The 13,759-nt window shown below is 59.3% G+C and overlaps 2 protein-coding genes and 2 non-coding genes across 5 annotated transcripts; all 4 read left to right on the plus strand.

The window, feature by feature from the left end:
* The first annotated feature begins 828 nt into the window (after positions 1 to 828).
* Positions 829 to 9,267, plus strand: PTGES3 (prostaglandin E synthase 3). Of its 2 annotated transcripts, XM_054004767.1 has the most exons (8): positions 829 to 1,069; positions 6,233 to 6,346; positions 6,440 to 6,509; positions 6,973 to 7,071; positions 7,277 to 7,366; positions 7,554 to 7,616; positions 7,918 to 7,942; positions 8,380 to 9,267. In XM_054004767.1, coding segments are annotated over exons 1-8 (483 nt in total). In that variant the 5' UTR covers positions 829 to 1,067; the 3' UTR covers positions 8,400 to 9,267. The 2 variants fall into 2 exon arrangements, with proteins under 2 accessions (XP_053860742.1, XP_053860741.1); XM_054004766.1 differs by lacking the exon at positions 829 to 1,069 and having other exon boundaries at positions 6,189 to 6,346.
* Positions 9,268 to 10,315: 1,048 nt separating this feature from the next.
* Positions 10,316 to 13,685, plus strand: ATP5F1B (ATP synthase F1 subunit beta). Its single transcript, XM_054004730.1, has 10 exons — positions 10,316 to 10,457; positions 10,995 to 11,177; positions 11,484 to 11,658; positions 11,811 to 11,932; positions 12,174 to 12,358; positions 12,471 to 12,629; positions 12,715 to 12,837; positions 12,923 to 13,135; positions 13,224 to 13,425; positions 13,506 to 13,685. Exons 1-10 carry the CDS (start codon positions 10,316 to 10,318, stop codon positions 13,601 to 13,603), a joined length of 1,602 nt encoding a protein of 533 aa, XP_053860705.1. The 3' UTR covers positions 13,604 to 13,685.
* LOC128822899 (small nucleolar RNA SNORD59) lies at positions 11,218 to 11,291 on the plus strand. The gene has a single exon (XR_008441611.1). It is a non-coding gene; the product is annotated as a small nucleolar RNA SNORD59 (small nucleolar RNA).
* Positions 12,022 to 12,096, plus strand: LOC128822898 (small nucleolar RNA SNORD59). Its single transcript, XR_008441610.1, has one exon. It is a non-coding gene; the product is annotated as a small nucleolar RNA SNORD59 (small nucleolar RNA).
* Positions 13,686 to 13,759: the final 74 nt, after the last annotated feature.

Raw genomic sequence — 13,759 nt, forward strand, 5'->3', positions numbered from 1 at the left:
CAGCTGGACAGGATGGATCCATGGGCTGAGGCCACTGGGTCAACAAGGCACCACCAACCCCGTGGAACACTCCAGGTTGGGGGAGAGGGGCTGGAAAGCTGGGAAAGGCCCTGGGGGTGCTGGTGCCAGCGGCTGGACAGAGCCCAGGTGTGCCCAGGTGTGGCCAGGATGGCACCTGGGCTTCCCAGCCATGGGCACAGGGATTGTCCCCCTGTGCTGGCACTGCTGGGGCCCCCCCAGTGCCGGGTCCAGCCCTGGGCCCTCCCGGCCACACAGACATCGAGGGGCTGGAGCGTGGCCAGAGCTGGGGAAGGGCTGGAGCAGCAGGACAAGGGTCTGGAGAGGCCCTGAGGGAGCTGGGAAAGGGGCTCAGCCTGCAGGGAAGGAGGCTCCGAGGGGAATTTCCACCCCACAACTCCCTGATGGGAGAGCAGGGTCGGGATCTGCTGCCAGGAACAGCAGGAAGAGAAGGAACAGCCCCAAATTCCTCCAGGAGAGGTTCAGGGTGGACATCAGGAGGAATTTCCTCCTGGAAAAGCGGCTCAGGCTCTGGAACTGCCTGGAGGGAAGGAGGCTCAGGAGGGACCTTTCCAGCCCACAGCTCCCTGACGGGAGAGCGGGGTCGGGTCTGCTCCCGGAACACACCGGGACCAGGACCGGGGGTGGTGGGGGGGGGTCCCGGGGGTCCCTGCCCGCTCCGCTCCCCCCAACCCTTTCACCGGGCCGCACTGCGCATGCGCGCCGAGAAGCTGCTGGAAGGGCAGCGGGCGGGGGCGCGCGCGGGGCGGGGGCGCGCGGCCGCGCACGCGCGGCGGCGGCGGCGGGAGGAGGCGGCGCGCGCGGGGATTTTGCTGCGTCACCACGGGCCGAGCGCGCGCGGGGCATTGTGGGAGCGAGGCCGCGCCGAGCCCCGAGCCCGCCCGGAGCCACCGGAGCCGCCGCCGGAGCCCCCGGAGCCCTCCCGGCACCGCCCGAGCGCCACCGCGCCGCCCGCACGGCCCCGCGACACCGCCCGGAGCCCGACCCGCAGCCCGCAGGAGCGCCCGCCGGAGCCGTCGCCATCCGCCATGTGAGGGCCCGGGGATGGGAGCGGCGCGGGCAGGCCCCGCCAGGCCCCGCCGGGCCGCGGGAGCCGCCCCGGCGCCGCCGAGCGCGGGCTCCCGCCGCGTGCTGACCTTGGGCGGCCGCACCGCCGCGTCTTGCCCCGGTTATCGGGTGGGCCCGGCCCCGGTTGCCGGCTGAGGGCGGAGCGCCCCGGCTCGGCCGCCGGCCCCGGTTGCTGGCTCGGCCCCGGTTGCTGGCTCGGTCCCGGCGTACCGCGATGCGGGCGGGATCTCCCGACCCCGCTGCGGAATGAATGGGGCCGCGCGGGTGGCGGGGGGTGCTCGGGGGTGTCGCGCGTTTCTCGGCGGGTCGGTGGCCACCGGCACCCGCCGAACGGTGGCGGCCGAAACCGCGGAAAACTCCCGGTAAGTAACGCGTGGAACAATCCAGAGCGTGCAGGCGAGCGAATCTGTTTGTATACTTCGGATTTTCCCCGTAAAATCCGTCCCTGCGCTTGGCGCTGTCCCTGGAAGTGTCCAAGGCCAGGCTGGACAGGGCTTGGAGCAGCCCGGTCCGCTGGAACGGGATGGGATTTAAGGTCCCTTCCAGCCCAAACCATTCCAGAATTCCACGGAAAACCGAGGAATAGCGAAAAGGCCCCTGAGGAGGGGGTGGAGGCTCACGGAAAGCCCCGGGGCAGCCGTGGTGCTGCTGTGCCCGGTGCAGGTGAGCCCCTGGATCTCCTCCCCGAGTGTCTCCACGTGCATCCCGGGCGGAATCCCGCGCTCCCGCCTGCCCCGGAGCTAATTAACCCTAATTAACCGCCTTCCTTCCGCCACCCGAAACCAGCTCGTGGTTGAGCTCTGGTGGACGGGAGCGTTCCCTCGAGAAGAGCCGGAGTTTTCCACGTGCAGGGTAGAAAACACACTCAGGAGGGAAAACTGGCTGGGGAAAGAAGAGCTGCAGGCAGCATTCCCACGTCTCCAGTGGCATTCCCACGTCACCAGGGCTTCCAGCTGCCAGAGAGCAGGGTTAGGTGGGACACTGGGGGGAAAATTCCTCCCTCTGAGGGTGGTGGAACACTGGAATGGATTTTTCCAGAGGATGCCCCATCCCTGGAGGTGTCCAAGGCCGGGTTGGACAGGGCAGGCTGGGATAGCTGGAGGTGTCCCTGCACATGGCAGGGAGAGGCTGAATGAGCTTCAAGGTCCCTTCCAAGCCAAACCATTCTGTGATTCTGTGACCTCCACATGCCTGGCTGGAAGGACTGGAGGCAGTAGCACCTCCTGAGGTTTTGTTTTGTCAGGAATTCGGGCTGGGGACAGCGTTAACCGATGGTCCCTTATCCCCAGCCAGGCTTTTACTTTTCTTCTGAAGCCCTGAACAGTGGAGATGCTTCATCTTAACGTGAGTGAAAGTGAGAGAAGTGTGATCAAGTTGGAGTTTTTTCATGTAATTTCTGTAGATTTCATCATCCTGAAACTGCAGCGCTGCTGCATCTGCATAGAATTGTCTAAAATCTAAAATGAGGCTTATTTTAATGAAAAAAAAAAAAAAAAAAAAAAAGGTGCCTTTCCAGGGTGTAAAAATGAAAGGAAAAGTCATTTTGTAAAACAGGTTTTATTGGTGTCTGGATGGGGAAAGTCTTGTTGAGGGCCTTGAGCTGTAGGAACTGTCAGGATGCTCCCAGGAGACAAAGATGAGATTCCACAGGCACAGGATACAGACAGAGAACACAAGAACAGGTTTGGGAACTTCCTCAGTGCCACAGATGGGGAGATTTGAGGTTCCCCTGGTGAGTTCAGCGTGCCAGAGGCCAGGATACATCCAGGGCTATCCAACAGAGCCCCCCTGGATCAGGCAGAGCCTTGAGGGCTCTGCGGTGAAGCTGAGCCTCCACGCTGCCCATCAGTGCTGCTGGGAAGCTTCTAGAACCTGTTCCACAGTGCTGGAATAAAGATTGCCATCGGAATGTGGGGACTGGAAGAGCCAGAGGAGCTGCAGGGGTGGCTGTGGCTGCTCAGGAAGTCCCCAAAGCACAGGTGGATGGGACAGAGGAAATCCTCACTGGAACAGAGCGCTGGGAACCACCCAGGACAGAGTTCTAAATTCCCTTTTAAACGTTTCAATTCCCTTCTCTTTTCCAAACCCCGTGCTTGGTGGGGGTGCTGGATAAACAAAACACCCTTGGCAGGAGGCTGAGCTCCCTCGGGGTTTGGGTGAGCAGGATGGAGCTCTGCCAGGTGCTGGGTCAGTGCCTGTGAGAGGAGATTTTCCACGGGCGTGTGGGAGCACTGGGAGCACGTGCAGGGCTCCCCACGGGCTGCTCCTGTGTGTGGTTGTCTCCTGGGAATCTCCGTGTGGGCAGGAGACAGAAAGGAGCTGTGGCTTCCGCCTCATCCCAGCTCCCCGGCGGGTCCTGCAGTACTGGTTGGAACTGGTGAGTCCTGACTGAAGCTCGCAGGGAGGTTTCTCTCCTCCCTTTGGGAGGATGAGATTGGAAAAGCAGATAAAAGGAGGAGAGGCAGCTCCAGCACGTTCCGAGCACTCTCGGGGTGAGTTCCCAGAAAAGCAGAGCAGGATTAGGCTCAGAAAGCTGGAATTATGAAAATTAGGTCCCAGAAACCTGGAACCAGAATTATGGCAGAGTCAGACTTAGCTGGGATCTCACTGCTCTGCAGCTGGGACGTGCGTGTGCAGCCTCGAGCTGAGTGGGATTTCTGGGAGGTCACGGGTTCCGAGCACTCTCAGGGTGAATTCCCGGGAAAGCAGAGCAGATTTAGATTCAGAAATGTGAATTATGGCCAAGTAAAACTCATCTGGGATCCCGCTGCTCTGCAGCTCGGGCGTGTGAGCCGAGTGGGGTTTCTGGGAGCGCTGTGAGTTCTGGTGGTGCCTCAAATCCCCCATCCCGGCGGAGCTGCCGAGGTTGCGGGTTCCGAGCGCTCTCGGGGTGAATTCCCATGAAAGCAGCACAGATACAGGTTCAGAAATGGGAATTATGGCCGAGTCAGACTTATCTGGGATCTCACTTCTCTCCAGCTCGCACGTGTGTGCGTAGCCTTGAGCCGAGTGGGGTTTCTGGGAGGGCTGCGAGTTCTGGTGGTGCCTCAAATCCCCGATCCCGGCGGAGCTGCCGAGGTCACGGCCCAGGGAGCCTCCCTGGGAAGGCTGGAGATGTCTCCATTGACATTGAAAGCTGGGAAGTGTTAACACCATTCAGCCCCTGCGTCACCCGGGCAGGGACACTGAGATTTCTGTTAATAACGGGGCTGGAGCGACGCTCCAAGCGCCCCACGCTGGGGGGTTTTGTCTCCCAGCACAGAGGGAGCAGAGCAGGGCATTTCTCATCCTCCTTTCCTCTTGAGAGTCTTTCATTCCCCATTAAAAGAGGAAATCTGTGTCCAAGAAGGGTTTAAAAATACCACAGTAAGAAAATTGCTGCTCTGCTGCTGCACTTCACCTGAATAAGGTGATAATTAACATTCCCTGAAATGCTGCTACGAGGGAAAGCAGCAGGTTTTCACCCCTGGAACAGCTGAAACTCAAGGCTGAATTCAGAATCCACTTGTTTTTATGCTCTTGGAAATTAAATCCTTGGACATTGGTCTCTGCCCAGGTGCTGTGGCACCTACAAGAGGTGTTTGGGCTGCCCAAGGCATCGTGGCCATTCTGCTGCCTTTCCCTGAGCTGGCAGCAGTGTGTGCAGGACCTGTGGCACTGGGGGAGCTCAGAGGTGGCTGGTTTGGGGTTCAGCTGGAGCTGGGCTGTGCCATGGTTGGATTCCTCCCCAGGAAATGTGGATGGGAGCAGCAGGAGCCTTTGGCTGAGTCCCTTTGCTAAATGTGCCACAGCTCACTGCCAACAATTAATTGATGATGAGGGGAGTCAAAATCTTCATCTGGAAGTTTAGCAAAAGTCACCTTAATAAATGGTCTGAAAAGTTATTTTTTGGTCAGACCCTGGCTTAGAGAGCAGCACAAAGGGCCTCACCTTGGTGAGGTGGCAGCTGCTGTCACAGGCCATGTCACATCAGCTTCCCTGGTTTAGATCCTTGTCCAGCTCAGAGCCTTCCCCCTCATCCCACTGCAGGTCTCTGCAGGGCCATCAGCTGGGAAAAATTCCTCCCTGTGAGGCTGGTGAGGCACAGCAATGGCAGATAAAGGGGGAGATAAAAGGTTAAAGAGTAGATTAGGATGGGATATTGGGATGAAATAGCTCCCTGTGAGGCTGGTGAGGCCCTGGAACGGATTCCCCATCCCTGGAAGTGTCCGAGGCCAGGTTGGACAGCCCGGGCTAGTGAAAGGTGGCCTTGCCATGGCAGGGGGTGGCACTGGCTGAACTTTAAGATCCCTCCCAAGCCTTCCACTGCTCTTAGGAAGACAAAGGAGAGTGAGGAACACCCGTGGGCTCTGTGCCTTTGCAGCAGCCCTGCTGGGAGGCCGTTTGGTTCTGGAATGCAGCCGTTCCCTGGGCTGGGCCTCGGTTGCCAGGGGAGGACTGGAAGGGGGAGGAGGTGTCTGAGCCCAGCCAGGTCGTTTTCCCCGCTCCACGGAGCAGTGCAGGTGAGTTCTCAGGGTGGGACTGCAAACACAGGAGTTGCTCTGGAGCTCTGTGGCTTTCCCAGCTCCCCTGGACGCGCTGTTGCTTTCCGAGGTGGTTGTGCAAAGGCAGAAGAATTCCAAAGTGCGTGGCAATCCCAGTGTGAGCACTTGGGAGGCTGTAAAGAGCTTGGAGCAGTGATTCTCCAACCTGTGCTGGCTTAATTGAGTCTTAATCATAGCAGATCCATTTTTTATAGTATCAATACCCAAAGTGGGGTTTTTTTTTGGTAGTTTTCTTTAGGTTTTGCATGACAAAAACCACTCTGAAGTCTGCCCGTGCAGCTGCTGGAGGTGGTGGAGCTGCTGCCACAGTCTGTAGTAGCTCATCTTGAAGTTTATCAGAATTTTGATCTGCTGAAATGTTTATTTCAGTCTCAGATTTCAGTGGCTCCTCCCAGGAGCTTTCTGGGGGCGTCACACTCCAAATACATAATTTCTTTTTATTCCAGCTCTCTTTTCAGCTTAAAGCACCTTTAAAGAATAACAGTAAGCTCAAAATGCAGATTTTAAGTGCAAAAACCTTTTTTTTTTTCTTGGATTTCTTGATGAAAATCAATGCCCTTGTGTCCCTGCTGTGCCCACAGGCAGCCTGCCTCTGCAAAGTGGTACGACCGGAGGGACTACGTCTTTATTGAGTTCTGTGTTGAAGACAGCAAAGACGTAAATGTAAATTTTGAAAAGTCCAAACTCACGTTCAGGTGAGTAATTCAGGCACAACGAGTGCTAAGGAGAAGCAGATTTGTTCTATGAGATGTTTTTGGGCTAAATACTGATTTATTTTTCTCTTGCAGTTGTCTTGGAGGAAGTGATAACTTTAAACATTTAAATGAAATCGATCTTTTTAATATTATCGATCCAAATGTGAGTATCCTCCTGACTCTTCCTGAGTTCTTGATGCTGGTGAGGGGCTGGCACAGCTTGTCCAGAGAAATTGCAGATATTCCATCCCTGGAAGTGTTCAAGGCCATGTTGGAGCAGCCTGGGCTGGTGGAACGTGTCCCTGCCCATGGCACGGGTTTGGAACTTGGCTTGTAAAGTCCTTTCCAACCCAAGCCACATCCCTTGGTTCTGTGATCCTAAAAAATACCATCTGTTCTTTAGGCTGCTCCCAAGATTTTATTCCTTAAAAGTAGGAATATGGAATATTTTCTAAGGAAAATTATTCCTTAGGACATAAAAGCTCCAAGTCAGATCCAGGAAAGCTTCTCTGGAGGGTATTTTTCAGGACAAGGAATAGGGGAAGAGGTGAAGATAAAGGAAGGATGTCAGCAGTTCCTGGTGAAGGTCATGCTGATGGTGCTAATGGATATTTGCTCTTTTTCAGGAATCAAAGCATAAAAGAACAGACAGATCCATCTTGTGTTGTTTACGAAAAGGAGAGTCTGGTCAGGCATGGCCAAGGTTAACAAAAGAGAGGGCAAAGGTGGGTCTGGGCATCTGCTGCCTCCCCTGGCTTTTAATTTAGTGAATATTTGGGTCACGTTCAAACTCTGGAGCAGTTTTGGGTCACTTTCCTGCTCCTGATCCCACGGCAGCTCTTGTTAACCTGCCTGTTCCAAGTGACAGCCACTCACTTCCTTGTCCTTAAATAATTCCTTGTCCTTAAATAACTCCTGGTGTTGCTGCAGCTCAACTGGCTCAGCGTGGACTTCAACAACTGGAAAGACTGGGAAGATGATTCAGATGAAGACATGTCCAATTTTGACCGCTTTTCTGAGGTAGGGAACGACAAATTCCTGGAGTTCTGGGAGTTGCCAGGCAATGAATCCGAGCTTTTTGTGCACCATCACTTTGTAATTCCTGCATGGGGGCAACTGATCTGTTACAGCAAGGGGGGGGCTGTTGGTTTAGGATTGTTTTGGGGTTGGATTCACCCCAAAGCGTGGCTGTTCTGTCTCTGAGCAGATGATGAACAACATGGGAGGAGACGACGACGTAGACTTGCCAGAAGTAGATGGGGCAGACGATGTGAGTATGTGGGTGTAGTGAACACCTGCAGGGCTGGCTCAGGAGTCCTGCACTCACCCCTCAGCACTAAAAAAGGCTTAAATAGCCCCAAACCTTGTTTGTATGTGTGATGTCACCTGGGGAGGCCCTTTCCCTCCCCTCTCAGCAGTGCTGAGGGTGCTGGGGACACCAGTTTGGTGTGTGTGTCTCTCTGCAGTGAGGCCTCAAAATCCAGATTTGGGAACAGCAGCTCTCTGCTGGCAGGGGAGGGTGGTAGAGGAGCCGTCTGCTCCACTTAAAGGTTGTTTGTTCTCCTTTCCAGGACTCACCAGACAGCGATGATGAAAGTAAGTTGTTGTCTTTGTTGTTTTCCCCTCACACACCTGCTGAAGGCTCCGAGCCGGCCTCGGGCAGGGCCGGCAGATGTTCATCCTGCCTGCCAGCTAAAGCCAGCCCTGGGAGACAAATCTAATCTGGGAAAGCCTCTCCACACAAGCCCCAAATACCAGTTTGACCTTCCCAGGCAGCTGCAGTCCCAGGGAGGCTTTGGCTTTAGGGGCAGCACGTGCTCGGGGTGGCTTTCCCTTGAGAAGAGCCAGGGGGGAGGGCAGAGGCCCCAAACTGCCCCGTGACCTCCTTGGTTGGAGGCCAGGTCGTCTTGCTCGTGTCCCTTGTGACATAATAGTGCCCTGGGAGCTTTTAGAAACCAACCAAGCAAAAAATAATAAAACCCACAAAGCAACCTTAAAACCAGTAATTCTCTTCTCTTCTCTCTTCCCTCTAGAAATGCCAGATCTGGAGTAAGGCAAACTGTCGTCTTCAGGGTTTTGGGGAAAGAAGTTCATCACAACATTTCATAATTGAGATAAGAATTCCTGAGTTGATAGCCCTAAAGGGAGATCCTGCATCCTTTAACCCATTTTCAGTCCATTTTAAATGGCTTCACTGATGGTAGGTGTGTCCCATGGCACGGGGCGGTCTTAAAGCCACGAGAGGCAATAACAGTTATGCATGAACCGTTTTCCAGACTTCCAAAAAAGAAAAAAGAAAAAAAAAAAAAACCAAACCAACCCAATTGAGGTGTAGGCAATCCGTTGAGAACAGTTGCAATAAAGTTTACAGAGCCTCCTTGCCTCGTAGCAGATGTAATTACAATGGGAGAACCCTGAATTAACACTGAGCGGTAAACGAGCTTTTTATTTTTTTTTCCCCCTTTCCCCTCTCCACGGCCTGAAATTGTCTGTTTGTACTGGGAACAAAAACTGTTGTCATTGACTCCCCAAATTCAGCAGGCGAGGCGCATCCCTCCGTGGTGTCTTCAGGTCTGTTCCACTAACTAAAAAGTTCATCTTGAAAAGGAAACTTCAAAATTCTCCTTGTTTTGGTGTTCGCCCCCGAGCCCCGACCGGTGCCGGTGGCCGGAGCCTGCCCCTGGTCCCGTGTGACCCCAAACCTTTCCACCTCCTCGCCCGGGGTGCGAGTGGCTGTACATTGTTGCTTGTCAATCTGTACATTTAGACCAAATCGTATTTGCACTGTGGGTTTGGCAGCAAGTGACAGACCGTGGGGCGCGCGGGCGCCTGCGAACCGGGCTGAAAAACCTCAATTTATGTTCAGAGCAGCTGGGATTTTTTTAATGTCTGCATTCTTTCTAATAAACTGTTGAAGACTCCCTGGCTCTCCCTTCGGCCTGGGCCCTGTGCATTCCTCAGCGCCGCGGGGGCAGGGGGGGCAGTGGGGTGGGATCCCCTTCTTTGGGGGTCATTGGGGTGGGATCCCCTTCTTTGGGGGCTCAGTGGGGTGGGATCCCTTTCTTTGGGGGGGTCAATGGGGTGAGATCCACTTCTACTGGGGATCTGTGGGGTGGGATCCCCTTCTTTGGGGGCTCAGTGGGGTGGGATCCCTTCTGAGGGGGATCTGTGGGGCAGGATCCCCTTCTGAGGGGGGGTACTTGGAGTGAGATCGCATTTGGGGGGTCCGTGAGGTGTGATCCCCTTCTTTGGGGGATCTGTGGGGTGAGATCCCCTTCTGTGGGGGGCACTTGGGGTGGGATCCTCTTCTGTGAGGGGTCAGTGGGGTGGGATCCCCTCCCACCGGGGACAAGAGTGATCCGTTCCCCTCGCGCGGGGAAGCAGGAGGGTGGGATCCCGTCCCTTGCGGGGCAGGGGAGGAGTGGTGCGGTGTCCCCCAGACCCCGGGGGGAGCGATGGGGTGAGGTTTGGGCCTCTGGGAGACAGCCCGGGCCGGTGCCGCGGGGCCAGCTCGGTGCGGGGGGCGGCCCGCGGGGCACCGCAGTGACACCCGGGGCGTGAGGCGGGCACGGTAACCGGGCGGGGCTGTGCTGTGGCGCGGGGTGGAGCGGGCCCGTCACGGGCCCGGTGCGGCTGGCGCGGCCTCGGCCGCGGTCACGGCGCCCGCCCAAGGACAAGCGCGGGCCACGTGCGCCGCCACTTCCGCTGACCTTCGCTCGGGACACGCCCCTTCCCACCGCTCTGCCCTATCAGGCCGCAGCGCGTTTTGACGGATGGATCCACAACCCAATGGCGAGGAGGCGCAGAGAGGGCGCCGCATCGGCGCGACCAATGGGAGCGCGAATCCACCCGGCGCCCCTCCGCGGAGCGGCCAATGGGCGCGCGGTGCGGCGGTGACGCGCGCTCGGCGGCCCCGCCCCGCGGGGGCCGTGAGGGGCGGGCGGGACGCGGGGCTCAGTCGGCGCCGCCATGTTGGGGCTCGCGGGTCGTTCCGCCGCCGCCGCCGCCGCCGCGGCCCGGCCGCTGCTGCCCCGCGGGGCCGCCCCGGGCCGGGACCTCCTCCCGCTGCTCCTCGGCCGCGGGGCCGCCCCGGCTGTCGCCGTCGGGGCGCGTGAGTGCGGGGCGGGCCGGGGTCACCTTGGGGCCTGCGCGGGCGGCGGACGCGGGGTGCCGGTGCTCAGGGCCCCGTTAGCGGGGCGCGGTGAGGGGTGCCAAGCGGGCAGGGCGAGGGGATGGGCTGCGGCAGAGGAGCAGCGGCCCCGGGGGGTGGGCGTGGGGGCACTCGGGGGCTGCAGGGACTGCGGGTGCAGCGGGGAGGGGGCTCAGGGGGTCCTGGCAGCGCTGAGGGAAGGGGGCTCAGGGGGTCCTGCGTGCACTGAGGGCGTGCAGGGGCTGCGGGTGCACCCGGAGTGGGGTGCAGAGCTCCTGGGGGCACCGAGGAGGGGCCGGGGAGTCCTGGGTGCACCGAGCGGGGTGTGGGGATCCAGGGTGCGCTGAGGAAAGGAGTTCAGGGCTGCACGCAGGGAGGTTCAGGGGTCTCGGGCACACCCCGAGCCTTGCAGGGGAGCCCCATCTCCGCACCCCCAAGGCCGCCACAGCCCGGAGCTGCCCTGCCCCGGCCGACCTTGACTCGTCCCTCTCCCCCCAGGACGGGACTATGCCGCCCAGGCAGCCCCTGCCGCCAAGGCCGGCTCCTCCACCGGCCGCATCGTGGCCGTCATCGGGGCCGTGGTGGATGTGCAGTTCGACGAGGGGCTGCCCCCCATCCTGAACGCCCTTGAGGTGCAGGGCAGGGAGACGCGGCTGGTGTTGGAGGTGGCTCAGCACCTGGGTGAGCAGCTGGCACGGGGAAGGAGGGGACGGGGAGGGCTCCTCCTGTGATGATGTTTCCAATGACTTTCGTTCTCCTGAGCTTGCTGAAGCCACGGATTTCAATCTGAGGAGGAGGAAAATGGCTGCCCGAGGGCTGTGGCCGCAGGGCTCGATTTTCCTCAGGGCTATTTTATTCCTGCTGCTCCTCTTGGTCCTTCTCCCAGCAGAATGTCCCCTTGGCAGGGCCTGGGGGAGCCAGCAGCAGCTGTCCCCAGGGTCAGCCCGAGGACGCTGTGGTGACTGTGCTGTCCTTGGGCCTCGGCAGGGGAGAACACCGTGCGCACCATCGCCATGGACGGCACGGAAGGGCTGGTGAGGGGACAGAAGGTGCTGGACTCTGGTGCTCCCATCCGCATCCCCGTGGGCCCCGAGACCCTGGGCAGGATCATGAATGTCATCGGGGAGCCCATCGACGAGAGGGGCCCCATCACGACCAAACAGTGAGTGCTGAGGGGCTGCAGGGCACACCAGGTGCCAGCAGGGAGGTGGCTCTGGCTCTTCTGGGTCACAGCAGGGACTGTCCCCTGCCAGCCCCCAACCCGGGGGGCTCGGAGCAGCTGCCCACCCCCTTCCTCTCCTCCTCCTGCTCCAGGTTTGCTGCTATCCACGCCGAGGCCCCTGAGTTCGTGGAGATGAGCGTGGAGCAGGAGATCCTGGTGACGGGGATCAAGGTCGTGGATCTGCTGGCTCCCTACGCCAAGGGTGGCAAGATCGGTACGTGACTCCCAGAGCAGGGGTGGGTCTGGGGAGTGGGCACCTGCTGGTCCCTCTGGGATTTCCAACAGTTCCTCTGGGGAACTTTTCCTTCACTGATGATCCACTCCGTGACTTTCGTTCTCCTGAGCTTGCTGAAGCAACGCTTGTTGTATCTGAGGAGGAAAAAGCTGGAGGGAGACCCTGGGGGCAGCCAGGCTGGCTTGGGGCTCAGCAGGACCCTTATTTCCCCCCTTCCCAGGTTTGTTTGGAGGTGCTGGTGTCGGCAAGACTGTGCTGATCATGGAGCTGATCAACAACGTGGCCAAGGCTCACGGTGGTTACTCGGTGTTCGCCGGCGTGGGCGAGAGGACCCGCGAGGGCAACGACTTGTACCACGAGATGATCGAGTCTGGGGTCATCAACCTCAAAGATGCCACTTCCAAGGTGTGCAGAGACCCTGAGGGAGGATCTCCTGAGGAGGTTCTGGTTCTGGGACCCTTGATGTAGTGCCAGGTGTGGCAGTGACAGCATGCTGACCCCAGGGTCCCACCCGCAGGTCGCCCTGGTCTACGGGCAGATGAACGAGCCCCCGGGCGCCCGCGCCAGGGTGGCCCTGACGGGGCTGACGGTGGCCGAGTACTTCAGGGACCAGGAGGGTCAGGACGTGCTGCTCTTCATCGACAACATCTTCCGCTTCACCCAGGCCGGCTCCGAGGTCTGTGCTGGGCACAGGGCAGTGCACCTGGCCCCCACCTGCACAGCCCCTCGTGCTCTGTCCCTCACGCTCTGTCCCCTCACAGGTGTCAGCCCTGCTGGGCAGAATCCCCTCGGCCGTGGGCTACCAGCCCACGCTGGCCACTGACATGGGCACCATGCAGGAGCGTATCACCACCACGCGCAAGGGCTCCATCACCTCCGTGCAGGTGAGGGCAGGACCAACCCCGGGGTCCCGGGGGGCTGTGTCACCTGCCTGGGACCCACTGTCCCCCCTCCCCTCCGTGTCCCCAGGCTATTTATGTGCCGGCCGACGACTTGACTGACCCTGCGCCCGCCACCACCTTTGCCCACTTGGACGCCACCACGGTGTTGTCCCGTGCCATCGCTGAGCTGGGCATCTACCCGGCCGTGGACCCCCTGGACTCCACCTCCCGCATCATGGACCCCAACATCGTGGGGCCCGAGCACTACGACGTGGCTCGGGGCGTGCAGAAAATCCTTCAGGTGAGGGGGGCTGGGGCAGCCCCTCCCCGTGGGCTGCTGGGGTGGGGGATCAGCTCTGGCCACTCACCCCCTGTGTCCCCCTCCCCAGGACTACAAGTCACTGCAGGACATCATCGCCATCCTGGGCATGGACGAGTTGTCCGAGGAGGACAAACTGACCGTGGCCCGCGCCCGCAAGATCCAGCGCTTCCTGTCCCAGCCCTTCCAGGTGGCCGAGGTCTTCACGGGCCACATGGGCAAGTTGGTGCCGCTGAAAGAGACCATCAAGGGCTTCAAGCAGATCCTGGCAGGTGAGGTGGCCCTCGGGGGGAGCTTGGGGGTGCCCAACTGGGCCTCCCACTCCCGCCGTGACACGTTGTGTCCCCCCCAGGTGAATATGACCACCTGCCTGAGCAGGCTTTCTACATGGTGGGGCCCATCGAGGAGGCGGTGGCCAAGGCAGAGAAGCTGGCAGAGGAACACGCCTGAGCCCCCCCCGAACACCCCCGGCTCCGCTGGGGCCGGACCCCCAGTATTTAACATTTCCAATAAAACATCGGTGAAAAACGTTCGCAGGCTTTTGTGTGCTGTGGCTCCTGCTCCCGGGGGTGGGGGCTGGAGGGATCCAAGTCCTGGGAGCCCCCC

This window comes from Vidua macroura, unplaced genomic scaffold (assembly GCF_024509145.1).
Source record: "Vidua macroura isolate BioBank_ID:100142 unplaced genomic scaffold, ASM2450914v1 whyUn_scaffold_107, whole genome shotgun sequence".
Taxonomy (NCBI): domain Eukaryota; kingdom Metazoa; phylum Chordata; class Aves; order Passeriformes; family Viduidae; genus Vidua; species Vidua macroura.

Coding starts and splice junctions, on each gene's coding strand:
- PTGES3 (XM_054004766.1), top strand. CDS start 6,204: ATGCCCTTGTGTCCCTGCTGTGCCCACAGGCAGCCTGCCTCTGCAAAG. Junction 6,510..6,972: donor TTAATATTATCGATCCAAAT/GTGAGTATCCTC, acceptor GCTCTTTTTCAG/GAATCAAAGCATAAAAGAAC. Junction 7,367..7,553: donor ATTTTGACCGCTTTTCTGAG/GTAGGGAACGAC, acceptor GTCTCTGAGCAG/ATGATGAACAACATGGGAGG.
- ATP5F1B (XM_054004730.1), top strand. CDS start 10,316: ATGTTGGGGCTCGCGGGTCGTTCCGCCGCCGCCGCCGCCGCCGCGGCC. Junction 11,659..11,810: donor GGCCCCATCACGACCAAACA/GTGAGTGCTGAG, acceptor CTCCTGCTCCAG/GTTTGCTGCTATCCACGCCG. Junction 12,838..12,922: donor GCTCCATCACCTCCGTGCAG/GTGAGGGCAGGA, acceptor CCGTGTCCCCAG/GCTATTTATGTGCCGGCCGA.